Source organism: Plecotus auritus (assembly GCF_963455305.1).
Source record: "Plecotus auritus genome assembly, chromosome: 4".
Classification (NCBI taxonomy): Eukaryota; Metazoa; Chordata; class Mammalia; order Chiroptera; family Vespertilionidae; genus Plecotus; species Plecotus auritus.
The window spans coordinates 98,275,592-98,290,423 of NC_137775.1; the positions used below are offsets into that span (position 1 = coordinate 98,275,592).

Genomic DNA, 14,832 nt, shown 5'->3' on the forward strand with positions numbered 1-14,832 from the left:
CCTTCATCTCGCTCTAATGGGCGGGGGGTGGGAGTGGGCTTGCGGCTTCCGAGGGAGTTGCAAGAAGGGACTTGTGGATAAAGTTGTGTTCTTGGCCCCTCGAAGCCTGAAGTGGGGAAGAGCTAGAAAGTATTGTAATGAACCTTCACCCGACATTTGCTTCGTCTGTAACACCTACCTATGGACGGGGCGCCTCGCTAGCTGCTATGGGAATATAAAGATGTCAAACAGACATGGTCACGGTGTTGCACACCCTTTCCTGTTCAACAGGCCCATCCTCTTCTGCCCACAGTAACCCAGGAGCCTCTATCCCTACGCAAATGTCTTCTGCCCAAAAGCCTTCCCCAATTCCAGACTGTCACTCCCACCTATAAGCCCCGCCCCTACTCAACAGACAGCTAATAGGGTTGGGGTGGGTGGTAGCACACACTCTGGCCCACAGAACATGAATGAATGAACCTCAGAACTGTTACCACCTTCCTCTCAGAACATTTCACTGCGGAAAGATGCCCCTTGTCACTGAGCAGGTGACAAGAGAGTGGTGGTGGTGAGTTAATTTTCAACAAATACCAAAGCTAATAGTAAGGCAGCCACTGCTTCTAAGACACATTATTGAATTTCCTGATTTTTATTAAATACCATTGATAAATTATTATTCAAGTCAGAACAATTCAGGGGATCATAACACACTGCAGCACACGAGATTTGTGCTGAGTGCTAAGCACAGGGGTCCCCCGAGCATCATTCGCTCTTCTGGGTCTGCTGTGATGCTACTGGGCTTATAGGAAAGATGGTTGCTGAAGCCTGAGGCAGAAGTGACAAGGAGTGAGCCAGGGTCAGCAGCCCTTGGAAACCAGTTCATCCAGCCCCCTTAGCCTGTACCCTCCCTGCTGGCTGGGAGGTCAAGATGGCCTCTCTGAGCCTGGAACAGGGAGGCAGTTGATGCCTGAATGGCCAGGCTCGGCCTTCACCCCAGGCAAGGGTCAGGGTGAGGGCAGAGTGTCCTTCAGGAAGCTGGTGTCCCCAGGTGGAAGGTCAGGGGGCCAGATGTCTCAGGGCGGCCTGCAGGGACTTCCTCAGGAAAGTGGTGTTGAGCGACAGGGGGGTGGCCAGGCTCAGTCTCTGGGTCTCAGTGATCTGGGGAGAAGGAAGAATGTCAGGACTCAGGCAGCTGATCCCTCCCCTCCCATCTGACCCTGGGCCTTGTTCAGAAAGGAGAGGAATCCAGGGCATAAGGACAATGGAAGGAGGTAAGGACCCCTGAGCAATCGAACCTCATTATTTCACTGTCTTTGGATTCAGGTGGACCTGGGCCAAATACTGCCCAATTACTAAGTCAGCCACGGTAGTAACAGCTGAGAGCTGAGTGCGCCCTATGCGGCAGCACGTTATATGCATTAGTTCATATAACCCTCACACCCTCCCGGCTACAGACAGGAAACGCGCTGCCATCTTCCTTCTGGAACACACTTTTTCTTCCCTGACCTGTAGCTGCAACCTCCTGGCAGGTGTCCACCCTGCATCTTCCCCCTAATCCCTATTCCTTACAGAGGCCAGAGGTTTCTCTATAAAATGCAAATATGACCACCTCACTCCAGCTGAAGGCCCTGGGATAACTCCTGAGGCCTCATACTGAGGCCCTCCTTCCAGGACCCAGTCTCCTGATACGTGTTCCTAAGATGTGTGTTCATATATTCATTTTCCAGGGAGGAGCTATAGCTTTCATCAAATCATCAAATGGGACTGTGACTCCCAAGAAAAGGGTAAAGAGCCAACAGCCAAGAATACCTGGCCTTCAAGATAAAGTCCAAGGCCCTTCATAAGATGCTATCGTGGCCTGGCAATGTGACCTTGGACAAGTTACATTTACCTGAGTCTCAACTTCCTTATCTATAAAATGAAGCTAATAATATATCTTCTCATAGTGCTAATGCGTGGAATAAACTAGAGAGTTAACATATATAAGGGCTTAGAACGGTGCCTGAGATGTAGCAGGGGCTATGCAAGTATTAGCTCTTGGTATTTTAGATCTCTAACCTCATCCCCTACTGACATCAACTCTCCTATTTTTAGGCCTCAGCCACAATGAAGTACCCGTACCCCTCAGACATTCACTGCTTACACTGTTTCCTTTGCCGGGAATGCCCTTTCCTCCATTTCAGCCCTTGACTACCACTCACCTTTTAAGAGTCAGGAGGCCTGTCCCAATTCAAAACTACAAACAAGGTTTAGTTTCCCCCTCTTGCTCTGTCATCAAAAGTCCCGTGTGTACTCGCACCTGACTCCTACCAGATATTGCAAAGATCTGTTTATCATCTCTCCTTCCCCTCTTGCTAGCCCCGGTGTGAGGGGAGAGGGTCAAGTCAAGGACAAGGACTGTGATATGGTCACTGTTGATTCCCCGTATGGCATCTGGCCCACAGCAGTGCTGGCTGGATGAGCAGTCTCACTGCCTAGTCCCAGGCTTGAACTTGTGGGTTCCCTGGCTAACATTCAGGGTTTTCTCCCTGGCAAACAGATGTACACCATCATGGCAGGTTCAGAGCAGCAGGGCCAGCCCTCATGTCCCCATCAGCACTCACATTGGCCTGATACTTGGTCATCACTGTCAGCATGAGCTTGGCATAGGCCATGGACTCAGTGGCTGCCGACCCCTCTTTGCAGAGCCTGACCATCAACACATTGAACTTCTCGGGGGTCATCTCCACCTGCACACATTGGAAGGGGAACAGCAGCACAAGAACAGGCCTTGCATTCACTTCCCAACTCTACCACTTACTAACTAGGTGACCCTATGCAGATTGCTTAACCAAACTAAGTTTCAGTTTCACATCTGTAAAATGGGGCTCATAAAATCTAACTCTGAAGCCTGTGAAAAGGATTAAATGAGATAATGCACATAAAGCCTGTGCATATGTCTCAGAAAATGGTGGTTACCGTTGCAAAGGCTGATTAGGACCAAGGGAGGCCAAGGATCCCTAGCCTGGATTAGTGCTTGAAGATATACAGAGTGGTACTGCCAGCATAACAATAGATCTTCATAATAATAACTTAATAAACATTATGCACCAGGCACCATTCTGAGCACTTTACACCAGTTATCCCACTTAAACCTCACCCCAGTCTTGTGTGATAGGTGCTATCATCACTCCCCTTTAGTAGATGAGGAAACTGAGACATAGAGGTTAGGTCAACACCTAAGTTATAAACAGATGAGGCAGAATTTTAAGTACTGATATGGAAAAATTGCCAAAATATATATTAAGTGAATAAAGCAGAATACAGCACACTGAACTTGGTGTTCCCATCTATGTAAAAAAACAAAGGAAAAATGCATCTATACATGTGTCCTTGTAAATATAAGGACCCTCTCTGGGAGGGTCCCCTGCAGCTAATAACACTGGTTCACCCCGGGGAAGGGCATCTAGATGGCTGAGGGAATATTTTTCACTATTTCCTCTTTGAGCTTCTAAAATTGTGAACATATGAATTTATTACCTATTCAAAAAGAAAACTATTTATTTATTTTGTTAATCCTCGCCCGAGGATATTTTTCCATTGCTTTTTAGAGAGAGTGGAAGGGAGGGAGAGAAACATTGATGTGAGAGAGACACACTGATTGGCTGCCTCCCACAACTGGAGCCAGGGATCGAGCCTCCAACCCAGGTAGGTGCTCTAACCACTGAGCTATCGGCCAGGGGAAATACAACTTAATTGCTACACACATAGCGGAAAGTTGCTCCCCAAGGCCATGGAGCCAGGAAGAGGAAGAGATAGATTTACCATAGAGTCAGCTCTCTGCTACCGGCCTTTGAAGCCCCAGGGCTCTCCCATAGTCATGGGGCACCCTGCTGTAGGGCAGCTGTCATACTTGCCCCTCCATCACCAAAGGAATCAGACCCGCAGGAGCCCCACACCCGTCCACAGCACTGCAGCACTTCTCTGTCCTCGTCCCCAAGGCAACCTGCTCACCTGCCGCTCCAGGAGTGACTGCAGCACCAGGAAAGTCTGCTCCTTCCAGGGCACCTCCAAGATCTGTCTGCAAAGCACAGGCCCCGGTGGGTAAAGCCCAGCCACCCACTGAAGCCTGGGTATCTACTATTCCTACCCCAAGGCAGGGCAAGGCCAAGATCCCCAGCCACTAGAGGAATGAGTCAGAGTCCCCATAATGCTGCCAGCTGCCCAGCAGTCATTGCTGCAGAGTCCATACTCAGTGCTAGACAGGCCACAACCCAAGACTCTGGGAGCTGACAATGAAGGATTTGGCGGTAGGATGTACAAAGATCCCCTGAAAAATAGCCAGGAGTCAAGAATACACCCTGCGCCCGGCCAGTGTGGCTCAGTGGTTGAGCATCAACCTATGAACCAGGAGGTCATGGTTCAATTCCCAGTCAGGGCACATACCCAGGTTGTGGGCTTGATCCCCAGTGTGGGGCATGCAGGAGGCAGCTGATCAATGATTCTCTCTCATCATTGATGTTTCTATCTCTCCCTCTCCCTTTCTCTCTGAAATCAATAAAAATATGTTAAAAAAAAATACATCCTGAGTACAAAAGGTGAGGGTGACCCAGGGACCATGATGATGGATGAGACACACAAGGCTCCCTGGAGAAGGCCTGCCTTCCCTGTGGAGCCCAACCCACAGAGAGGTCCACTCCAGTTGTGCTTCCTGTTCTACCGCTTGGGCCTCAGCTTGCCTGGAACGGCAGCATGTCACATGGACAGTGTGGCTCCTAGGTGCACGAATTGGGTTTGATCCCAGGCTTTATCACTTGCTGGCTATATGACCTTTGGCCACATACCTAACTTTTCCGTCTTTAAGGTGGCAGCAGCACCTACCTCACCAGATTACATGAAGACTAACTGAGATGATGAATCTAAAGCAGAGACAGTGCTCGATATGTGGTGGCTGATACTATTTTTGAAATTGTCCTTCTCATACTTAGCATCTTATATTTCACCAGAGGCCTGGTGCATGAAATTTGTGCATTCGGGGCGGGGTGGGGGGGGGGGCTAGTGGTGGATGTTCCCTCAGCCTGGCCTGCACTCTCTCGAAGTCCGGGAGTCCTTGGGGGATGTCTGACTGACAGCTTAGCACTGCCACAGAGGTGGGAGAGGCTCCTGCCACTGCCACTGTGCTCGCCAGCTGTAAGCCTGGCTCAGGGCTTCTGGCTGAGCAGCGCTCCACCTGTGGGAGCACACTGGCCACCAGGGGGCAGCTCTTGCATTGAGCATCTGCCCCCCTTGTGGTCAGTGTGTGTCATAGCAACCCATCATTCTGCCATTTGGTCGATTTGCATATTAGCCTTTTGTTATATAGGATTTTGATGTCCAATGGGTCTTTTCTACTCATTATTTCTGTCTCGAATCTCCAATTTTTTTTTATTTTTTAAAATATATTTTGTTGATTTTTTACAGAGCGGAATGGAGAGGAAGAGTTAGAAACATTAATCAGCTGCCTCCTGCACACTCCCTACTGGGTATGTGCCTACAACCAAGGTACATGCCCTTGACCGGAATTGAACCTGGGACCCTTCAGTCCGCAGGCCAACGCTCTATCCACTGAGCCAAACCTGTTAGGGTGAATCTCCAATTTTAACACAAATTTAATAACAATTTCTGAGCATTTACTAAGTGCCAAATACTGTACTGAGGTCTTTATATGGATTATCACATTTAATATCTAGAAAAATCCTACAGAGTGAATATTATTCCCATTTTTCATAAGAAGCTCTGAGAGCCTCAGAGATATGGAATAACCAGTTTGAATTTCGCATTTTAAAAAATGCCAGGTTAAGATTTGAAACTATGTCTGTCTGACTCCAGGGCCAGTGCTTTTACCCATAGTGCCAATCTCCAACTGCGCTGGGAACTGCTCAGGAGCCAGGATCACCAGCCCTTCTCTGCATTCCACAAAGCACCTTGCATGGAAGACTGAAACTCCGGGCTTGGGAAGGGGCACAGGATGGCAATTTGCATGGGCCCAGGTGGGAAGGCACAAGCCAGGTTCAGATAACAGTGAGGGGGCACCTCCTGTCTTTCAGGCACAGGGCCTGGTGCCCAGTTGGCTCCAACTCCAAAATGCCAGAAACAGACTTGGCCAGGGGAGGAGGTAGGGACACAGAGGCCTGAATACTCACCCCAGTATTAGAACCTGCCTGTCTGGCTCAAGGGCCTCGTCCTTCATAAGGCAACACAGTAACTCTGTTTGAGCTGGACCTGGGTAGGGGACAGAAGGGAGAAGTCTGGGGAATGGCAGGAGAGGATAGGACTGCAGGGAACAGCATGCTCAGCTCATCAGAGGGGGCATTGTCAGGGAAGTAACAGCTTTTACTCATTGAATACCCAGCTTCTGCCAGGGTCACCCTGGGGTGAAGGCTGGTTCTGGAATTACCTGTTTCTGGGGCCTGGAGCACGGGACCAAGGAGGGCTCTGCAGACAGGGTGGGTATACTTGGCACAGAAGGAGGTCAGGGAAGTTGTGAGCAGGCGGGAGGCTGAGGAAGTCAGGGAGAGAATCTACAGCCAATGGGGAAGAAATGTTATTTCATTCATAATGTTTATCAGATACATATTTCAGATGGTGATATATGTTACAGAGGGAAAAGGTTTTTTTATCTAGGACTCACATGGACCCACCCGTTGGAAGACACAGCTCCCTTCCCCAATCCTTCTGGAATTGGTCTGGGGTTCAAGGAGAAATCAGCTGCGGGTATAGATGGCCTGGGGTCCATGCCCTTCCCCTGTCCCAGGCTGCCTGCCAGGCTGGGACACCTCTCCCAAGCACACCCTCCTGCGGGCTCAGACTCTCCCCCAGTGTGCTTGGCAGTCTGCATGTACCCCAATGCACCCACCCGTCCAAGAAAGAGGCTCCTGGCCAGCACAGTGGCGTTGCTGAGGCTGAGATCTGGTGAGAGGGACAGCAGCCGGGTACAGAGCCGCAGGAGACCTGTGTCCGAGAGCTGGGGCAGCTGCAGCTGGTCACAGAGCAGGCCTACCTGCAGAGCGGCAGGACAGGGATACTCTGCTGTCTCTGCCAACAGGGCAACAGAGGGCTAGGGCAAGGACACTCCAGGGCAAGGGAAGGCTGAGAGAGCTGCTCTACAGGGTGGAGTCAGGGCTTAATAAACCCAGTCAGGGTGACCCCTGCCCGAGAGACCAAATCCAACAAAGTTCCCCTCCCACAATCCTTATGAGGCAGGAAACACAGTTAAATGGAAAAAGGCTGGGGAGATGGGATGTAAGCTCAGGGCCAGGTGATCTTTCTGGACTCACCTGGCTGGGACTGCATTCATGGAGAAGCTGCAGCTCAACTGTGGGAGCATCCTCCAACCCCTCCAACCCCTGGGAGGTAAAGCCACATTAGGACTGGCAGAGTGATGGTGACAAGTGATGGAGGCCACCCCTTTAACGGCAGTGGTGGCTGAGGACCCCAGAAGGTGCTACCAGAAGAGAGGAACCGTTGGGGCCAGACGACATATCTGCACGTGGGCCCAAGATGACTTGCAGCGACTGTCAGCTCTTCACTGCAAGCCCCACCCCTAACAGTCTGTGCCTCACTGCCTGGGCCCCCTGAGCCTCAGCACAGCTGCGGTCCAGGAAGGTGGAGGAGGCAGAGCAGGGCCACTCACCTCCCTGAAGGTCTTGAGCAGCTGCTGCAGCCTGGGAACCTGGTCCTGCAGGAGAGTTCAGTCACCACCAAGCCCCTGCCCGCACAGCGTGGCCCCAAGCCCACTCCCGGCTCCCTTTTCTGATAAGGCCCAAGCTGGGGGGAACTAGTAGGCGAAGATGATTCAAGAACATGAAACCTAGACCTTGATAAGAGCTTAAGAACTCAAACTAGACAAGGGCCGTGCAAATCCAGCTGTCTCGACCTTCTTCTCTGCATCCACCCTAACGGGATAGACTCAGCCTTGGGTGGGGAGGCAAGCTGGATAGTGGCATCATGCCCCCGCTCCCATAGGATGGTGAGGTGGGGTGGCTCTAGAGCCTCTCCACCTGACTAGTACCCTTTAACCTCAGGTTATAGATCGTTAGGTCAAGGGTTTCCCACCTCCCATAACTCCCTTCTCCAGAGTCTGTAGAGCAGCGACTACATTTTCTTAACCCCTGCTCCTGCCCCTTGCTCCACAGACTAGTCATTCCAACTGGGAAAGTGTCCCAGGGCTTTTGCCCTGATTAAACCCCCGACTCCTGAGGGATCACTCTAAGCCCAGCCTCCTCACCCTAGTACCTGGATAGCTTTGGGCAACTCCAAACTCTCAGCGGATCCCTTAGTATCCTCTGGACTCTGAGCAGCCTCAACACACTCAGCCCCCACGACAGGCTGGTCCTTAATGGGTGATGTGTCTCCTCCATCTGCCAGGGTTCTCAAAGATTCATATTCAGCTTGCTCCTCCTCACGACTTTTCTCCTCGACCCTTTCCAAACACCGGAACCTTTTGGGGGCCCTCTCCCCCTCAGGACTGGCAGGCTCTCCCTCGGGCTCCTTTCGTTTCCCAGGCCGCTGGGAGTACTTGTCCTCCTCTTCCTCCTCCTTTTCCTCTTCAGGGTCTGGAGACTGGGTCAACTTCAACCTCCTGCCCCCTGGACTCAGCTGCCTACACAGGTCTTGGAGCTGACTCTGGCACCTTCTAGACAGTGGGGGCGCTCCCTCAATGGAGACCCCACCAACCAGATCCCTTTGCAGTAGTTCCCCCAGGGCCTGGAGCCAGGCATCAGGGTCAGGGCTTGGGTCCTGCCTTGCGATCTGCAGCAGAGGGAGCAGCCTGTTCTCAGGCAGTGAGGGCCTAACAGCCATCAGCAGGGACATCAGGTTCCGCTGGCATAACCGAGGCAATCGCAGCAGCAGTGGTTTCCTGGGTAGCAGAGGGAGGCAAACAGTTAAGAGTCCTATTGAGCCCAGCTGATATGGCTCAGTGGATTGAGCATCATCCCATGCACCGAGAGGTCATGGGTTCGAACCCTGGTCAGGGCACATGCCCGGGTTGCAGGCTCGATCCCCAGTAGGGGTGTGCAGGAGGCAGCCGATCAATGTTTCTCTCTCATTGATGTTTCTCTCTCTCCCTCTCCCTTTCTCTCTCTCTCTCTCAAAAAACAACCCATCAATAAAAACTTTTTTTTAAAGAATCCTATTGAGAGGAACACAAGGCAAACTGGGCAGAGCTAGAGGCTAGATGGCAATGGACAGACGGGACTGCAAGGTGCTGTGCAATGCAGCCTGTGGCCGTGCTCCACTCACCCTGGAAGTCACAGGGTGACCTCTGTCCAGCTCTGATGTCCCTTTTACCACGAAGAGCTCCTGAGAGGCAGAGACAGTGCTCTCCTTACTGCGCGCCAGCACCAGTGTGGCACTAGCCCTAGCAGGCACTTGGTGCACATTTATTGAATGATTTAACTCTGAGAATACGTGTCCAGATATCAGCAAGGGCTGCTGTGGACGGAGCAATGCAGCTGTCTGTAATGTTGTGAAGGCACAAATCCAGATGCTGTGTGACCTGCGGCTTGTCGGGGAGGCAAGCAAGTCATGGGTGCATCCAGCCCACCACCCATCAGGCCTCTGCTCCTCTCCATACACAACTTTGCAGAGCTGTGCAACATCACACACTGAGGGACTTGGAATGTGTGTGTGAGAGAGGAAAAGCATCTTTTCTTTGTGGAAAACAAATACTAAGTAAAGAGAGAAAACTAGAGTGTAAGTTAAAATGATGGTCAATTTGTGGTGAAAGATCCTGGGAGCAGAGGTGAGGAAGACCCTAAAGGGCTTTTACCTTTTTTGTGTCCAGAGCCCCTTATCAGAATCTGTTAAATATATAAAATAAAATACATAGAATTACAAAAGAAACCAATGATACTGAAGTACAGTTCTATCCAGTGATCTTGGGTTAGGTCTACCCTCCCCCTAATCTGCCCAGAAAAAGCCAGACAGCTAGAAAACATTTCTATAGCCTCCAGTTTGGGGGTTTTGAAAGATCTCTTGACTCATCTCATGAAATAAATTCAAAGTGGAGTGTGGGAAGAAAATATAAGAACTTCTATTACTACTTATCTAAAACACAAGAAATTAAATATTAAAAAATTTTTTTTAAAATTTGGGATTCAAACCCATGCAGTTTGGATCCAAATCACTTTTTATTGATTTCAGAGAGGAAGGGAGAAGGAGAGATAGAAACATCAATAATGAGAGGGAATCATTTGCTTTCTGCCTCCTGCATGCCCCCCACTAGGGATGCAGCCGGCAACCAATGACCTCCTGGTTCAGAGGTCCACACTCAACCACTGAGCCATGCCAGTCAGGCTATTACAAAATTTTAATATATGGATTGGCCCTCCATATTCCAGACTCCAGCCTACTTCTGAGGTAGGGGTGTCCAAGGGTGGAAGGCGGGCTCTTCAGAACCTAGAGACTGCAGGTGGCACCTCACTCACTTTTTTAAAAGTATGTTATTTTATTTATACACACACATACACACAAACACACATATACTAGTATATACTGGAGATTGAGCCTGCAACTGGGCATGTGCCCTTGACCAGAATCAAACCTGGGACCCTTTAGTCCACAGGCCGACACTCTATCCACTGAGCCAAACTGGCTAGGGATATATATACCTATATATATCTCTATATATCTCTCTCTCTCTACACACACACACACACACACACACACACACACACACACAATATATATATATATATATAATCTCAGCTACCTCCTGCATGTCCCCCACTGGGGATTGAGCCAGAAACCCAGGCATGTGCCCTGACCAGGAATCGCACCATGACCTTCTGGTTCATAGGTTGACATTCAACTGCTGAGCCACACTGGCCAGGCATCACTAACTTTTTTTACTTTCTGTGTATTTTAGTTAACTATGATAGTTAAGTGCATTTATGAATATAGTTATTCTTTTTTTAAGAAAACGAAACCCTCACAAAATGGACATGTGACTTATAAGGACACCTGAAAAGTGAACACCAATAACGGAAGCACAACCAAATAAGAAAATGGCAGAGCTAACACTTCTGCTCCTAGTGGGAACTGTCAGCAACATAAAGAGGCAAAAAAAAAAAAGTTCACCCCGAAGACTAGCAATGATCAAGAACACCATCCCCTGCCCTAGCCGTGTGGCTCAGTGGATAGAGCGTTGGCCTGTGTAATGAAGAATCCCAGGTTCAGGGGGCATGCAGGAGGCAGCCAATCAATGACTCTCTCATCATTGATGTTTCTCTCTCCCCCTTCCTCTCTGAAATCAATAAAAATATGTATATTTTTTTTTTAAAAAAGGAACACCATCCCTGCCCCGGCGGTGTGGCTCAGCAGTTGAGCATCAACCAAGGAACACGGAGGTCACCAGTTCCATCCCTGTCAGGGCACATGCCCAGGTTGTGGGCTCGATCCCCATTGATCGTGCAGGAGGCAGTCCATCAATGATTCTCTCTCATCATTGATTCTCTCTCATCATTGATGTTTCTATCTCTCCCTTTCTGAAATAATTAAATATATATATATATTTAAAAAGAACACCATCCCTAAAAGTGATCTTGCCCTAAAATGTATGCTTTGAAAAAATGATATAAAGCCAACACAACCAGATGTTTATTGGCATTTATCTCACTTTAAAATTTAATTTTTGTATACTTTATTATGTATTTCAACACATAAGTACACTTTATACATAAGTATGCCTATACTGAAGGTACGAGTTCGATATTTTTAGAGGTGGAATATGCTATCAAATTCTATTTGAGTCGCCAGGCCGGGTGCCCAGTGTTTGGAGCGTCCTCGGGTACACCAAGAAGGTTGGGGGAGTCGGGGTCAGCGCACATACCTAGGCTGCCTGCTGATCCCGACCTGGGCGTGTAGGGGAGGCAACCGGTTGGTGTTTCCCTCTCCCCCTCCCTTCCTCTCTCTCTAAAACCAATAAACATATCCTTGAGTGAGGATTTTAAAAAATCGATTAGAGTCCACCGACTTACAATTATTCGTTTACCCCCAGCTGCAAGTGACTTAGGCCCAGGTATCCGCCCTGACCGCACAAAGTAAGGCACTCGATGAGGTACCCGCGTGCGCGGCAGGGACCTCTCCACGCCTGGGGCAGCCCCTCTAGCCAAGGGGGAGGTGCCTCACCCCAGGGGGAGGGTGACGTGCGGCACCGGCGCTACTTACAGCAGCAGCCGCGAGTCCAGGCCCTCCGCGACCGGCTCCTCCCGGCACAGCGCCTCCAGGACGCGGCCCCAGGCGAAGGGCTCCCCGCCGCGGCGGCCCAGCGTCCGCAGCACCCCCAGGCCGCGCCGCACCCCGTCCGGCCCCGCCTGCAGCGCCCACAGCAGGAGGCGGGCGGGGGCCTCGAGCTGAGCCCAGGGCGCCTGTTCCGCGCTCTCAGCCAGAGCGGGCGCCGCCTCTGGGGCTGCCATGCCCGGGACCCGCGCCCCATCCGACCCTCGCTCCGTTTCGGGCTTCAGCTCCGCGGCCTGAGGAAGGGAGGAGGACTCCAGTACTCGCCCTCCCGCGCGCGCCCCGCACTCCCTCCTCAGTGCGCCCAGCCCGGCCGCCAGAGAGACACAAGGGATCTGAAAAGGGAGGGAGATAAGCGTGGCGTGGCGTGGCGCGGCGTGGGGCGGGGCGCGAGGCAGGCCGGAAGGGGCGGGGCCAGCCGGAGAGTAAAAAGATGGGAATAGAGCCAAGGAGGCCGAGAGCCAACTCCTGGGAGGGGCGGGGCCACAACCTAAGGGGGGGTTGTTGTGGGCGGGGTCACAACAGCGATGGGGGGGGGGCGGGGCGGGGCAGCTCGGCTGCTACCCTTAACCTTCCTCCACTGCTCTGGGAAGTAGGAGGATGGGGGTGCAGAATGAATGTCAGTGATCCTGTTGTACTTCAGGATCCAACCACTTTTAATTTTATCTGACGCCCATGTTGCTTGTAGACCATGGGCTTTGTTGTAGGATTTGATCACAATTTACCACTCCATCGTCCTCTCCAGAAATATTTGATGTACAAATATCCCTGAGAATCGGGTCACAGTAAAAGCTAACGGCCTCTCTATGGCCAAAGGCTTTGCTTGGACTTCCTCCTAAAGACGAAGAAGCAGCCTTGCTCTGATTATTTATAAGGGACTAGAGTGGTCCACCTCCCAGGGTTTCAGTTGAAGGAAATCTGCTGGAGGAGGCAGGCTTTGGGCAAAGGGAGGAGCAATATTGTGATTTATAAGAAATACACATATGTTTGATTATTCAGATGACTGAAATATACTTGTCAGAAATATTTGGTTTTCATCCACAGTTCCTGGCTTACAGCTTCCAAACCCTTCAAAATTTCCTGTGACAAGAGCAACAAAGGTGTCTCTGGTTATGTTAATGAGGTGACTTTTGGATCCCACCCAATAGTAGACAATCCTACGGTTAGACAAACTTTCAGTCCCACTCCTGATTCCCAGGAGGGAAAAGGGGAGCGGGGCGGTGCTTGAGGTCCAGTCGATCACCAATGGCCAATGAGTTAGTCAATCATGACTACCTATTGAAGCCTCCAAAAAAAGAATACCCCCTGGCCTTGTTCCTTGAGCTTCCACGTTGGGGAACCAGAACACTTTCACCTTGCTGGGCCCCAAACTCCAGCACAGAAACTTCTTCCTTTGAGACCTCGCCCTATGTATCTCTCCACCTGCCTGTTGATTCACGTTCTTTAGTTTCCTTGCTAATAAATTGGTAATTTAGTGAGCATATGGGTTTTCTTGAGTCCTGTGAGCTGTTCTAGCAAGTTAATTGAACCCAAGGAAGGGCTCATGGGGCTCTCTGATGTGAAGCCAGTGGCTAGAAAGCCAAGGGGTGGGCTTGCACGACTGGCCTCTGAAGTGGAGGGTGGTCTGTGGGACTGAGCCCGTTACCTATGGAATCTGATTCTATCTCCTGCATAGATGGTATCAGAATGGAGGTGACCTCTCAGACTCCTGCTGTTTGAGAATTGCCTGCTGGTGTGGGGAAGCTTCCACACATCACGCATTGGAATTGGGTCACTGAACCCCTTCAGGAGGGATCACTGTAGAGGACAGGAATAAAGGGAGAGGGGAGTAGAGCGCCACAGCACCCCATGAGCCCTGCTTAGGGTGTCAGCTTGTATTTCACATCCTCCAAACTTTGCTGCCACACACACCCCCATTCATTCGTTCAACAAATCTTTACTGTGCACCTAGGGCTGGGGTTCAGGAAATAAAAAAACAAAGACCCTTGCTCACATTGTTGCTGACACTCAAGTGAGGAGAGACAGATATTGAATAAAATAATAGAAAGTTTGATGGTGATAGAGCTTTTAAGAATGTAGCAGGGAAGGGAAAGGTCATTTTAAATAGGGGTCAGGTAGAGGTCTGGGGGAGACTGTTTCAGGCAGAGGAATAGCAAATGCAAAGGCCCTGGGGCAGAAATGTGGCTGGAGCAGAGCAAACTTGCTGGGAAGTAATAGGAAATAAGACCTGAGAAATAGCCAGATTTTATGAGGTTTGTTGTTTTTCCTTCTGAGGACATATTTTCCTTGGATTTTAGAGAGAGGGGGAGGGAGAGAGAGAGAAATATTGATCTGTTGGCTCCCCTACACATTCCAACCAGGGATGGAACCCACAACCTGGGTATTTGCCCTGACTGGGAATCGAATCCACCACCCTTTGTTGCATGGGACACAACTCCAACCAACTGAGCCACACACCCCAGGGCTTATGGGGTTTTGAGGTCATAGTGAGGACCTTGGCATTTCCTCTGAACAGTATGGGAAGCCATAGGAATATTTTGAGTTGGATCCAATTTCCATTGGAGCCAAAATTTAAATTTTCCCCCAAATAATTTC

The 14,832-nt window shown here is 50.4% G+C and overlaps 1 protein-coding gene across 10 annotated transcripts; it reads right to left on the reverse strand.

Annotated features, from left to right (window-relative positions):
- Window positions 1-605: 605 nt before the first annotated feature.
- Window positions 606-12,590, reverse strand: FANCE (FA complementation group E). 10 transcript variants are annotated; one of them, XM_080664465.1, is made up of 11 exons: window positions 12,169-12,574; window positions 9,770-9,800; window positions 8,233-8,857; window positions 7,631-7,675; window positions 7,275-7,343; window positions 6,854-6,997; window positions 6,395-6,518; window positions 6,141-6,219; window positions 3,973-4,039; window positions 2,583-2,708; window positions 606-1,137 (listed from the first exon to the last, which is right to left on the reverse strand). In XM_080664465.1, the coding sequence occupies exons 1-11, from the start codon at window positions 12,434-12,436 to the stop codon at window positions 1,036-1,038; spliced, it is 1,680 nt and encodes a 559-aa protein (XP_080520591.1). In that variant the 5' UTR covers window positions 12,437-12,574; the 3' UTR covers window positions 606-1,035. The 10 variants fall into 10 exon arrangements, with proteins under 10 accessions (XP_080520591.1, XP_080520595.1, XP_080520593.1 ...); XM_080664469.1 differs by lacking the exon at window positions 2,583-2,708; XM_080664467.1 differs by lacking the exon at window positions 9,770-9,800 and having other exon boundaries at window positions 12,169-12,568.
- Window positions 12,591-14,832: the final 2,242 nt, after the last annotated feature.